Raw genomic sequence first — 13416 nt, forward strand, 5'->3', positions numbered from 1 at the left:
CCGCACAAAACTCCCGATAGCCTCGACGAGCTGGTTGCTACGGCAGTGGAGGTGGAGACTCGCCTCGTTGACTGGGAGACAGATAGACTCCGACAGCAAGGATGGCGCTCATCTGCATATAATGGGAGTGGCCATGGAGGGCATCAAATTACTGCCGCACCGATACCCATTATCGATGCAGTATCGATATCACGAGAGGACGAACCAATGCAATTAGGAGGATCTCGCCTGACTCAAGCGGAGAGGGATCGTCGCTTTCGCCTCCATCTTTGTCTGTATTGTGGAGAGGCCGATCATCGCCTGAACCGCTGCCCTCATCGTCCAGCTCGCCATCGTTCTCAAGCATCACCTCCTCGCACTCGAGCTCCACCCACTCGCCACACCCAAGCAACACATGCGCCAGCGACCGCTCCTGCTCCTCTACCGCCCTCTACAGGTCAGACTCTATCACGACTTCAACTCACTGGCATACTCACCTGGGATAAGAATAAGCAGTTTGACATTTGTGCTCTCATTGACTCTGGTTCTGATGACAATTTTATTGATGAAGCACTTGTTAAGCGTTTGGCCATTCCCATGTCCAAATTACACATACCTAGGGTGGTCCGATCCCTCGACGGGGGCCACCTAGCGAGCGTTACTCATCAGACTGAACCATTAACGCTAAAATTATCTGGTAACCATTTTGAGTCTATTTGTTTTCTCGTCATTCCCTCTCGCTCGGGTCCTGTTGTGCTTGGTCTTACCTGGCTAGCTCTGCATAATCCCCATATTGACTGGGTCAAGACAAAGATCATTAATTGGGGAAATTTTTGTCACACACATTGTCTCCAATCCGCATGCCCTCGCATCGGACCCGCACGTGTCGTTACCCCAGAGATCATAGATTTGTCGGTTGTCCCCACAAATTACCATGATCTTAAGGAGGTCTTCAGTAAGGACCGCGCATTGTCACTACCACCACACCGTCCCTATGACTGCTCTATTAATCTACTCCCGGGTGCTACACTTCCTTCGTCCCGTCTTTATAATATTTCTAAACAAGAACGAGAGTCACTAGAGGACTATATCACCACGTCACTCGCTTCAGGTCTCATCCGCCCCTCCAACTCTCCTCTAGCCGCCGGTTTTTTTTTTGTGCAAAAGAAAGATAAGACACTCCGCCCTTGTATTGATTATCGGACCCTAAATCTTATTACGATTAAAAATAAGTACCCCCTTCCGCTTCTCAACTCTGCTTTTAATCCCTTACACACGGCCAGATATTTTACCAAATTAGACCTCCGCAATGCTTATCACCTGGTCAGAATAAAGCAAGGGGACGAATGGAAGACCGCCTTTAACACACCACTAGGTCATTTTGAATATCTGGTCATGCCTTTTGGCCTCACCAATGCGCCGGGTGTTTTTCAAAACCTCATTAATGATGTTCTTCGCGACATGCTCGATCGATTTGTGGTCGTTTACTTGGACGATATCCTCATTTTTTCTCCTAACTCCGAACTTCACGTCCAGCATGTTCGCTTAGTTCTTCAACGTCTTCTAGAGAATAGACTTTTTGTCAAGGCTGAGAAATGCGTGTTTCACACTGAATCCGTTCCGTTCTTGGGGTTTATTGTAGAGAAGGGTCAACTCCGAGCAGATCCCGCTAAGATCAAGTCTGTGGTCGATTGGCCCACACCCACCACTAGAAAGCACCTCCAAAGATTTTTAGGTTTTGCTAATTTTTACCGCCGTTTTATCCGCAATTTTAGTCAGGTAGCTGAACCTCTTACTAAGCTTACATCTACAAAGATCCCCTTTTTGTGGACCTCTGAGACACAGAGGTCCTTTGAGAAACTTAAGTTGTTATTTACTTCAGCACCTGTTCTTATCCACCCTAACGTGTCCACTCAATTTTTTGTCGAGGTTGATGCTTCCGACTCCGGCGTGGGAGCTGTTCTTTCCCAGCGCTCTACCTCCGACCAGAGGCTGCACCCCTGTGCCTTCTTCTCACGTCGCCTGACTCCTGCTGAACGCAACTACGACATAGGTAACAGAGAACTACTCGCTGTTGTCTTAGCACTGCAGGAATGGAGGCACTGGCTGGAGGGCTCGGAGACTCCGTTTGTTGTGTTCACGGACCACAAGAATCTGGCATACATCTGCACTGCTCAACGGCTAAACCCAAGGCAAGCCAGATGGACATTGTTCTTCACCAGGTTCAATTTTACTATAACCTTCCGACCCGGCTCTCAGAACGGTAAGCCTGACGCCTTATCCAGAATGTATGCCTGCCCCGAGGAGGAGGCCAAGACCGAGACCATCATCCCTCCATCACAAGTGCTGGGAGCTATACAGTGGGACATCGAGAGTCGCGTGACAGAGACACTCAAGAAGGTTCCTTCTCCTCAGAACTGTCCTCAGGGTCGTTTATTTGTCATTCCAGAACTCCGTCCGGAGGTCTTGAACTGGGCCCACAACTCCAAGATCGCCTGCCACCCAGGCATTACTCGTACGACTTACCTCCTAGCCCAACGCTTCTGGTGGCCTACTCTCAGAACTGACGTGACGGAGTACGTAGCTGCCTGTTCCACCTGTGCCCGCAATAAGGCTTCTCATCGGGCACCAGCTGGCCTTCTACGGCCACTTCCCATACCCTCCCGCCCGTGGTCCCACGTGGCGTTGGACTTCATCACAGGACTTCCCCCATCTAATGGCAACACCGTAATATTGACAGTGGTGGACCGCTTTTCCAAGATGGCACATTTCATTCCCCTTCCCAAGTTGCCCTCGGCACTCGAGACTGCAGAATTACTTACACGCCAAGTTTTCCGGCTGCATGGTATCCCGGTGGATGTAGTCTCGGACAGGGGACCACAATTTTCTTCGGCAGTTTGGAAGGCTTTCTGCAATTCGTTGGGAGCATCACCGAGCCTCTCTTCTGGATACCACTCACAGACTAACGGTCAGACGGAGCGCACCAATCAGGATCTGGAGGCTGCCATCCGCTGCGTTTGCCACCAGCAGCCGGCCTCCTGGGCGCTCAGTCTATCTTGGATTGAGTACGCCCACAATACTCTCATCAGCTCGGCTACAGGTATGTCTCCTTTCCACTCTGCCTACGGGTACCAACCTCCTGCCTTTCCTTCCCTGGAATCTGAGGTCGCCGTTCCATCGGTTGCTGTCCACCTACGCCGTGCACGTCTAGCCTGGCAGAACACACGGTCCGCACTGGCACGCACCTCGGAGCGCAACCAGCGTCTTGCCAACCGCCACCGCAGCACAGCTCCGGATTACAAGCCTGGTCAGAAGGTATGGCTGTCATCTCGTGACTTACCTCTCCAAGTTTCCTCCAAGAAACTGCAGCAACGTTTTATTGGACCTTACACCATCGAGCGAGTTATAAACCCTTCAGCGGTTCGCCTACATCTTCCGGACTCTCTCAAGATCCATCCGTCCTTCCACGTCTCCCTACTCAAGCCTGTGTCCTCCAGTCCCTTGAGTCCTCCAGAGGTGCCTCCTCCTCCTCCCAGGCTGATCGATGGACACCAGGCGGTCACGGTCAAGGCCATTCTCTGAAAGAGACTCCTTTTGTTAGATTTTCCATGGTGTGCACTTTTTGCCCCATCATCCTTAGTTACCATTTTTGGACTTATTAAATATTTTCAGTTGTTATCGCTTCCCTTGCCTCCATTCTCCGCATCCCGGGGTCCACCCTTGAACTCTATCATAACAGGAACATTATCACCAGACCTATGTAAGCGTCAATATATACCTTGATTTTGCAGAAAAAAGACCATATATTTTTTTAACCGATTTCCGAACTCTAAATGGGTGAATTTTGGCGAATTAAACGCCTTTCTAATTTCGCTCTCGGAGCGATGACGTCACAACGTAGCGTCACATCGGGAAGCAATCCGCCATTTTCTCAAACACCGAGTCAAATCAGCTCTGTTATTTTCCGTTTTTTCGACTGTTTTCCGTACCTTGGAGACATCATGCCTCGTCGGTGTGTTGTCGGAGGGTGTAACAACACGAACAGGGACGGATTCAAGTTGCACCAGTGGCCCAAAGATGCGAAAGTGGCAAGAAATTGGACGTTTGTTCCGCACACTTTACCGACGAAAGCTATGCTACAACAGAGATGGCAAGAATGTGTGGATATTCTGCGACACTCAAAGCAGATGCATTTCCAACGATAACGTCAAAGAAATCTGCCGCCAGACCCCCATTGAATCTGCCGGAGTGTGTGAGCAATTCAGGGACAAAGGACCTCGGTAGCACTGCAAGCAATGACGGCAGTTTGTTCCCGCAGACGAGCGAGCTAAACCCCCTATCGACCCTAGCTTCCCTGGCCTGCTGACATCAACTCCAAAACTGGACAGATCAGCTTTCAGGAAAAGAGCGCGGATGAGGGTATGTCTACAGAATATATTAATTGATGAAAATTGGGCTGTCTGCACTCTCAAAGTGCATGTTGTTGCCAAATGTATTTCATATGCTGTAAACCTAGTTCATAGTTATTAGTTTCCTTTAATGCCAAACAAACACATACCAATCGTTGGTTAGAAGGCGATCGCCGAATTCGTCCTCGCTTTCTCCCGTGTCGCTGGCTGTCGTGTCGTTTTCGTCGGTTTCGCTTGCATACGGTTCAAACCGATATGGCTCAATAGCTTCAGTTTCTTCTTCAATTTCGTTTTCGCTACCTGCCTCCACACTACAACCATCCGTTTCAATACATGCGTAATCTGTTGAATCGCTTAAGCCGCTGAAATCCGAGTCTGAATCCGAGCTAATGTCGCTATAGCTTGCTGTTCTTTCCGCCATGTTTGTTTGTGTTGGCTTCACTATGTGACGTCACAGGAAAATGGACGGGTGTATATAACGATGGTTAAAATCAGGCACTTTGAAGCTTTTTTTAGGGATATTGCGTGATGGGTAAAATTTTGAAAAAAACTTCGAAAAATATAATAAGCCACTGGGAACTGATTTTTTAATGGTTTTAGCAATTATGAAACTGTGATAATGTTCCCCTTTAATTAAGCAATATTCATTAAGTATGCAATTAGAATAATGTGCAGGACACATTGCTTGGTAAATGTATACGTTTTATTTCCTCTGTGGAATGGCTCAGAAAGTAGTCAACACTTCTAACAAGCTTGTTGGTATTCTGGTAGTGGTCCAAAACATGTCAAACATAACAAGACTGAAATTTTAATCATGATTTATTGCGTGAACGTTTCTTGTAGCTGAACTCTGTGATAGTCACACTTTTATTACATTGGCTACCTTCATTATCATTCATTGCATTAAATAAACACATTAAATGCAAACACACTTACACATTCACACATAACTGTGCACATACTTTTGTGTCGAAAGGTCCAGACGTCCATAACACAAAGTTAATTCTTGTAAATGAGGAACTAAATCAGTAACTACATACTGTCCTTTCTAATAAAAACATCCATTCCTTTCCCTCTTTAGGCTTTCAGCTTTTGTGCTAGTCATTTTGTTGTTAATTTATTAGCACCCCACTCTTCCTTTCACTGTCAACGTCTTTTGTCCCCACACTGCTGGGGTCTTATGATTTCAACTAACAATCTAGCTTATAAAAATACATGGTTAAAGTATACAGAAGATAATACAAAATAATAACAGAATAAATTAACATATTAAAAATATGATTTGACAAAAACAGACTATCTTTGAATCTCAGTAAGACTAAATTAATGGTATTTTGGTAACAGTAGAAGAGAAAGTCAAACACAAATACAGATAGACGGAGGAGATATTGAAAGGGTAAAAGAAAACACATTTTTGGGTGTAATAATAGATGATAAAATGAATTGGAAATGTAATGTAAAAAATATACAACATAAAGTAGCAAGACACACGTCAATAATGAATAAAGCAAAATATGTTCTTGACCAAAATCACTTCATATTCTCTACTGCTCGCTAGTGTTACCTTATCAATCAATCAATCAATGTTTATTTATATAGCCCTAAATCACAAATGTCTCAAAGGGCTGCACAAGCCACAACGACATCCTCGGTACAAAGCCCACATAAGGGCAAGGAAAATAAAAATATCTGAGTTATTGTGTAGAAATATGGGGAAACAACTACAAATGTGCGCTTCATTCGCTAACTTTGTTAAAAAAAAGATCAATTAGAATAATACATAATGTTGGATATAAAGAACATACAAACCTTTTAATTAAGTCACAATTATTAAAAATTCAACGATTTGGTGCATTTGCAAACAGCTAAAATGATGTACAAAGCAAACTATAACCTGCTACCCAAGAATGTACAACATTTCTTCTCAACAAAAGAGGAGAAATATAACCTTAGCGGAAAATCGAATTTCAAACATTTGTATGCTCATACAAATGGTAAATGGGTCATACTTGTATAGCGCTTTTCTACCTTTTTTTTAAGGAACTCAAAGCGCTTTGACACTATTTTCCACATTCACCCATTCACACACTGATGGCGGGAGCTGCCATGCACGCCGCTAACCAGTCCCATCAGGAGCAAGGGTGACGTGTCTTGCTCAAGGACACAACGGACGTGACTAGGATGGTAGAAGGTGGGGATTGAACCAGTAACCCTCAGATTGCTGGCCCGGCCATTCTCCCAACTTCGCCGAACCGTCCCCAATAATCACTAAAAACCTTTAGTATATCAGTATGTGGAATTAAATTATGGAATGGATTAACTAAATAAATCCAACAAAGCACCAATATGATTCAGTTTAAGAGACTGCTCAAACTACAAGTGTTCACAAAGTACACAGAACAAGAATTATGATGAAAATTTTGAACCCTTTTTTTTTCTTTAAAAAAAAAAAATTGAGACTATGATTATTTATGTATTTAATATTTGTTCGCTTACTATGGTATATTTTTTATTTATTACTTATTTGTTCACTGAAACAACTGGAAATGTGTGATGCATTACATTGTATCGTATGCATGTTCAAAATAAACTGAAACTGAACTGAACTGTCAACATAATAAGAAATTAATTCAATAATATATAAACAAGGTATGTGGCAACATACTGAGAAACTAAGTGCACAAAAAGTGTACATAAAGTGATTAGTACACAGGGAAAGTGCCGATTGGAAAATACATGAATGCAATGTACTAACAAGACATAATCATTTACCCTATGTTGAAAAGTATAATAGTAAATAAAATCATGTAAATGCATAATAACATAAATGTTTGGAAATAACTGCTGGGTTTACAAACACATTTTCATTCTGTTTTTTCATTTCTTGTATTTCAGGTTGATCAATCACAGCAGAGTCCTTCTGACAGTGTTCCAGCTCATAATAACAACATTCTCACTTAATTAACTCATGTGTTTGTCTTTCACTTAGTCATCCAATCCATTCTAGAAAAAAAAGTTTTATAATTCCACTTGACAGATCTTGAAATCATCACTTAACCAAACCACATGTTTACACTCGGTTTATGGCTCATCAACATTAGTAAGATACACTTAAGAGTATAATAACATTATGTTTTTACAAAAAATAATATTTGAATTTTATTTTCAAATTAATATGAAAACATTTCAATTCTACACAATTATAAACTACAATGAAAAACATACAGCAAATATATTCATCTAAATTGTTTAGGGGGCCAAATTTTCTGAACGCTAAGGGCCGGATTTCTCCCTTCACTATTAGTCGTTTTTGTTTATTCCGGAGAACAAGCAACCTCAACAGTAGATATTTGATGTTGGCCGTTTTATTTTGTCAGTTACATGAGCGCGCCACTCTTTTTAAGAACTTTCTGCAAATAAGCTAGTCAAAGACCCTCTTTATGACAGTATTTTAAGTATGTGCTGCAAAATGTGAGTCCCTCCCAAGTTTTGGACCACCAGTTGAGTAGCCCAAATGAAGAAAATAAGGCCAGGGAGAACCTTAAGGAACACTATTATTATAACTAAAGAAGTTGAACAAGTGACTATACTGACTTCATCTGAAGCACTGTTCATTTTGACAGCTGTTTTTAATTTAGTTTTAGTAATAGTCTTTTGACAAAAATGTATTTTATTTTTATTTTTATTTTAGATATCTATATTAATTTACTTTTAGTCCAGTTTTAGTCGACAAAATTCCACAACATTTTAGTCGACTAAAATGACTGTAAATTTTGTCTACTAAAATATAAAGTATAGCGAACTACGCATCTTTGAAGTTGTTTTGAAAGCACTTGTATTAAAGTTAAAGTGTTAAGGTGCCAGTGATTGTCACACACACAAGCCCCTCAGGGGAGTAGTGAGCAGCAGCGGTGGCCACGCTCGGGAATCATTTGGTGATTTAACCCCCAATTCCAAACCTTTGATGCTGAGTGCCAAGCAAAGAGGTAATGGGTCCCATTTTTATAGTCTTTGGTATGACTCGACCGGGGTTTGAACTCACGACCTACCGATCTCAGGGCGGACACTCTAACCACAAGTCCACTGAGCAGCATTCATTATTATTGCAGAGCATCTCAAAAACTAAATTCCCAACAAGACCTGCAATCCATTAATATTTCAATAAGTATATTTCACACTAACCATATTATGTGTTATTTTTTTAGTTGAAATTTTGCATTTTTTCAAATGTTGAATAATACATGACTCAAACTAGTTTTATTCCAGATTGGCGGGCGAGCTCACCTACGCGTAAAACAAAAGTAGTGGTATACTAAGCAGTCTTGCTCATTCTCTACTGTCTTTAATAATAACAGTAATTCAGTACAGTATGAATCATTTGGAAATATTAGTTAAGGCCTACTTACTGTTGCGTAGATGTCCTGATGATTAGCCTGCAGAAGACGCTTCAAGTTGGTTGTATTTTTACCAGAGAAAATGTTTACAACATGTGAAGTGCCATCTTCTTCCGCTTATCCGAGGTCGGGTCGCGGGGGCAGCAGCCTAAGCAGGGAAGCCCAGACTTCCCTCTCCCCAGCCACTTCGTCCAGCTCCTCCCGGGGGATCCCGAGGCGTTCCCAGGCCAGCCGGGAGACATAGTCTTCCCAACGTGTCCTGGGTCTTCCTCGTGGCCTCCTACCGGTCGGACATGCCCTAAACACCTCCTTAGGGAGGCGCTCGGGTGGCATCCTGACCAGATGCCCGAACCACCTCATCTGGCTCCTCTCGATGCGGAGGAGCAGCGGCTGTACTTTGAGCTCCCCCCGGATGACAGAGCTTCTCACCCTATCTCTAAGGTAGAGCCCCGCCACCCGGCGGAGGAAACTCATTTCGGCCGCTTGTACCCGTGATCTTGTCCTTTCGGTCATAACCCAAAGCTCATGACCATAGGTGAGGATGGGAACGTAGATCGACCGGTAAATTGAGAGCTTTGCCTTCCGGCTCAGCTCCTTCTTCACCACAACGGATCGATACAGCGTCCGCATTACTGAAGACACCGCACCGATCCGCCTGTCGATCTCACGATCCACTCTTCCCTCACTCGTGAACAAGACTCCGAGGTACTTGAACTCCTCCACTTGGGGCAAGATCTCCTCCCCAACCCGGAGATGGCACTCCACCCTTTTCCGGGCGAGAACCATGGACTCGGACTTGGAGGTGCTGATTCTCATCCCAGTCGCTTCACACTCAGCTGCGAACCGATCCAGTGAGAGCTGAAGATCCTGGCCATATGAAGCCATCAGGACCAAATCATCTGCAAAAAGCAGAGACCTAATCCTGCAGCCACCAAACCGGATCCCCTCAACGCCTTGACTGCGCCTAGAAATTCTGTCCATAAAAGTTATGAACAGAATCGGTGACAAAGGGCAGCCTTGGCGGAGTCCAACCCTCACCGGAAACGTGTCCGACTTACTGCCGGCAATGCGAACCAAGCTCTGACACTGATCATACAGGGAGCGGACCGCCACAATCAGACAGTCCGAAACCCCATACTCTCTGAGCACTCCCCACAGGACTTCCCGAGGGACACGGTCGAATGCCTTCTCCAAGTCCACAAAGCACATGTAGACTGGTTGGGCAAACTCCCATGCACCCTCAAGGACCCTGCCGAGAGTATAGAGCTGGTCCACAGTTCCACGACCAGGACGAAAACCACACTGTTCCTCCTGAATCCGAGGTTCGACTATCCGGCGTAGCCTCCTCTCCAGTACACCTGAATAGACCTTACCGGGAAGGCTGAGGAGTGTGATCCCACGATAGTTAGAACACACCCTCCGGTTCCCCTTTTTAAAGAGAGGAACCACCACCCCGGTCTGCCAATCCAGAGGTACTGCCCCCGATGTCCACGCGATGCTGCAGAGTCTTGTCAACCAAGACAGCCCTACAGCATCCAGAGCCTTAAGGAACTCCGGGCGGATCTCATCCACCCCCGGGGCCTTGCCACCGAGGAGCTTTTTAACTACCTCAGCAACCTCAGCCCCAGAAATAGGAGAGCCCACCACAGATTCCTCAGGCACTGCTTCCTCATAGGAAGACGTGTTGGTGGGATTGAGGAGGTCTTCGAAGTATTCCCTCCACCGATCCACAACTTCCGCAGTCGAGGTCAGCAGAACACCATCCGCACCATACACGGTGTTGGTAGTGCACTGCTTCCCCTTCCTGAGGCGGTGGATGGTGGTCCAGAATCGCTTCGAAGCCGTCCGGAAGTCGTTTTCCATGGCTTCCCCGAACTCCTCCCATGTCCGAGTTTTTGCCTCCGCGACCGCTGAAGCCGCACACCGCTTGGCCTGTCGGTACCTGTCCGCTGCCTCAGGAGTCCCATGAGCCAAAAGAACCCGATAGGACTCCTTCTTCAGCTTGACGGCATCCCTCACCGCCGGTGTCCACCAACGGGTTCTAGGATTACCGCCACGACAGGCACCAACTACCTTGCGGCCACAGCTCCAATCAGCCGCCTCGACAATAGAGGTGCGGAACATGGTCCACTCGGACTCAATGTCCAGCACCTCCCTCGTGACATGTTCAAAGTTCTTCCGGAGGTGGGAATTGAAACTCTCTCTGACAGGAGACTCTGCCAGACGTTCCCAGCAAACCCTCACAATGCGTTTGGGCCTGCCAGGTCTGTCCGGCATCCTCCCCCACCATCGCAGCCAACTCACCACCAGGTGGTGATCGGTAGAAAGCTCCGCCCCTCTCTTCACCCGAGTGTCCAAAACATGAGGCCGCAAATCCGATGACACAACTACAAAGTCGATCATAGAACTGCGGCCTAGGGTGTCCTGGTGCCAAGTGCACATATGGACACCCTTATGCTTGAACATGGTGTTCGTTATGGACAATCCGTGACGGGCACAAAAGTCCAATAACAAAACACCACTTGGGTTCAGATCCGGGCGGCCATTCTTCCCAATCACGCCTCTCCAGGTTTCACTGTCGTTGCCAATATGAGCGTTGAAGTCCCCCAGTAGAACGAGGGAATCACCCGGGGGAGCACTCTCAAGTACTCCCTCGAGTGAATCCAAAAAGGGTGGGTACTCTGAGCTGCTGTTTGGCGCGTAAGCGCAAACAACAGTCAGGACCCGTCCCCCCACCCGAAGGCGGAGGGAAGCTACCCTCTCGTCCACCGGGTTGAACTCCAACATGCAGGCTCTGAGCCGGGGGGCAACAAGAATTGCCACCCCAGCCCGTCGCCTCTCACTGCTGGCAACGCCAGAGTGGAAGAGAGTCCAGCCCCTCTCGAGAGAACTGGTTCCAGAGCCCTTGCTGTGCGTCGAGGTGAGTCCGACTATATCCAACCGGAACTTCTCTACCTCGCGCACTAGCTCAGGCTCCTTCCCCCCCAGCGAGGTGACGTTCCACGTCCCAAGAGCTAGCTTCTGTAGCCGAGGATCGGACCGCCAAGTGCCCTGCCTTCGGCTACCGCCCAGCTCACATTGCACCCGACATGTGAAGTGAAGTGAAGTAAATTATATTTATATAGCACTTTTTCTCTAGTGACTCAAAGCGCTTTACATAGTGAAACCCAATATCTAAGTTACATTTAAACCAGTGTGGGTGGCACTGGGAGCAGGTGGGTAAAGTGTCTTGCCCAAGGACACAACGGCAGTGACTAAGATGGCAGAAGTGGGGATCGAACCTGCAACCCTCAAGTTGTTGGCACGGCCACTCTACCAACCGAGCTATACCGCCACATGTCTTCTTGTCTACCTTTCAAAGGTAAAATGTGTCCATATGTCTTCTCTATCTTCCAGGTGTAGAAGACATATTGTAATGACGTGTGTAACAATACAGTATAGGGACATAACGATATGAACATTTCATATCAGTTATTGTGACTAAAATTATCACGGTTGTCATTATCATTATGGAATGTGCTCAAAAAGCTTTTTAAACATTACGGAAAAAAAAAAATGGACACACTGTTGCAATTTTTGTGTTTGTTGTGTTTTACTGAAGTGTTTTAGTCTTAGTGTTGTATTTGTTTTAATAGCTAAACCTTTATTGTTGTACTGTAAACATAGGTTTGTACTGTAGCACTTTAAAATTGATTTAAATGCAAAGTGCGTAACAAATAAACAAATAAAACTATTCTAATAATGTATCACTTCTGGCTGGTGTTGTCTGTCCTACTCTGTTCAGTGGTACTTGAACGCACCATAAAAACACCTATCTCTTTTCCACTGAGGAAAGATCGACCATCATAATTCCATGCTAAGAGAGCAAAGCTTGTAGGTTCAATGTGCACGACTGAATAGGTCAGTTGCTCAGACAGTAAAGTCTTTATAGAAGTTTAGATTGGGGTATGTTGTTTTTAACGGGGCAAGACGTATGTTCATGTTAGCATTTAAGCTAGCGAGCTGGCACCAGTAAGTCCGCTGTGGCCCCCGAGTTTATAAAAGTGCATTTATCGGATTTTAGATTATTTTAATTTAAAAGGGTAATACTACCCATCGGGAGTGTTGTCATTATTACAGTTTCTCGTTACATCCCTACAATATAGTCTTGTTTCCTTACTAGTTGTAGTTCTGATTGGACCCCCGTCCCTCTGCTGCATGCTACTGTGATTGGATAGATTCCTAACTTTAGTCTCTGTTAATTATTTTCGTCTCATTTTTATTTGACTAAATTGTCAATTAATTTCGTCATGGTTTTCTTCAAAGTGCATTTGTTTTGATATAAAATAATAAATAAATTTGATATAAAATAAATATATATTTTTGTAGTTTTTTGGTCATTAAGTCAGTGTTTTTCAACCACTGTGCCGTGGCACACTAGTGTGCCGTGGGATGCAGTCTGGTGCGCCGTGGGAGATGATCTAATTTCACCTCTTTGGGTTAAAAAATATTTTTTGCAAACCAGTAATTACAGTCTGAAAATGATGTGTTGTTGTTGAGTGGTTGGCAGAGTAACCGTGTAATACTCTTCCATATCAGTAGGCGGCAGCCGCTAGCTAATTGCTTTGTAGATGTCAGAAACAGCGGGAGGCAGT

The 13416-nt window shown here is 45.2% G+C and overlaps 1 protein-coding gene across 1 annotated transcript in view; it reads left to right on the top strand.

The window, feature by feature from the left end:
- ulk4 (unc-51 like kinase 4) overlaps window positions 1-13416 on the top strand; it is a 202205-nt gene that overhangs the window by 155911 nt on the left and 32878 nt on the right. The window contains 1 exon segment of the mRNA XM_072912929.1: window positions 7284-7331. Within this exon segment, the coding sequence (XP_072769030.1) occupies window positions 7284-7331 (48 nt within the window).

This window comes from Nerophis lumbriciformis, linkage group LG04 (genome assembly GCF_033978685.3).
Source record: "Nerophis lumbriciformis linkage group LG04, RoL_Nlum_v2.1, whole genome shotgun sequence".
Classification (NCBI taxonomy): Eukaryota; Metazoa; Chordata; class Actinopteri; order Syngnathiformes; family Syngnathidae; genus Nerophis; species Nerophis lumbriciformis.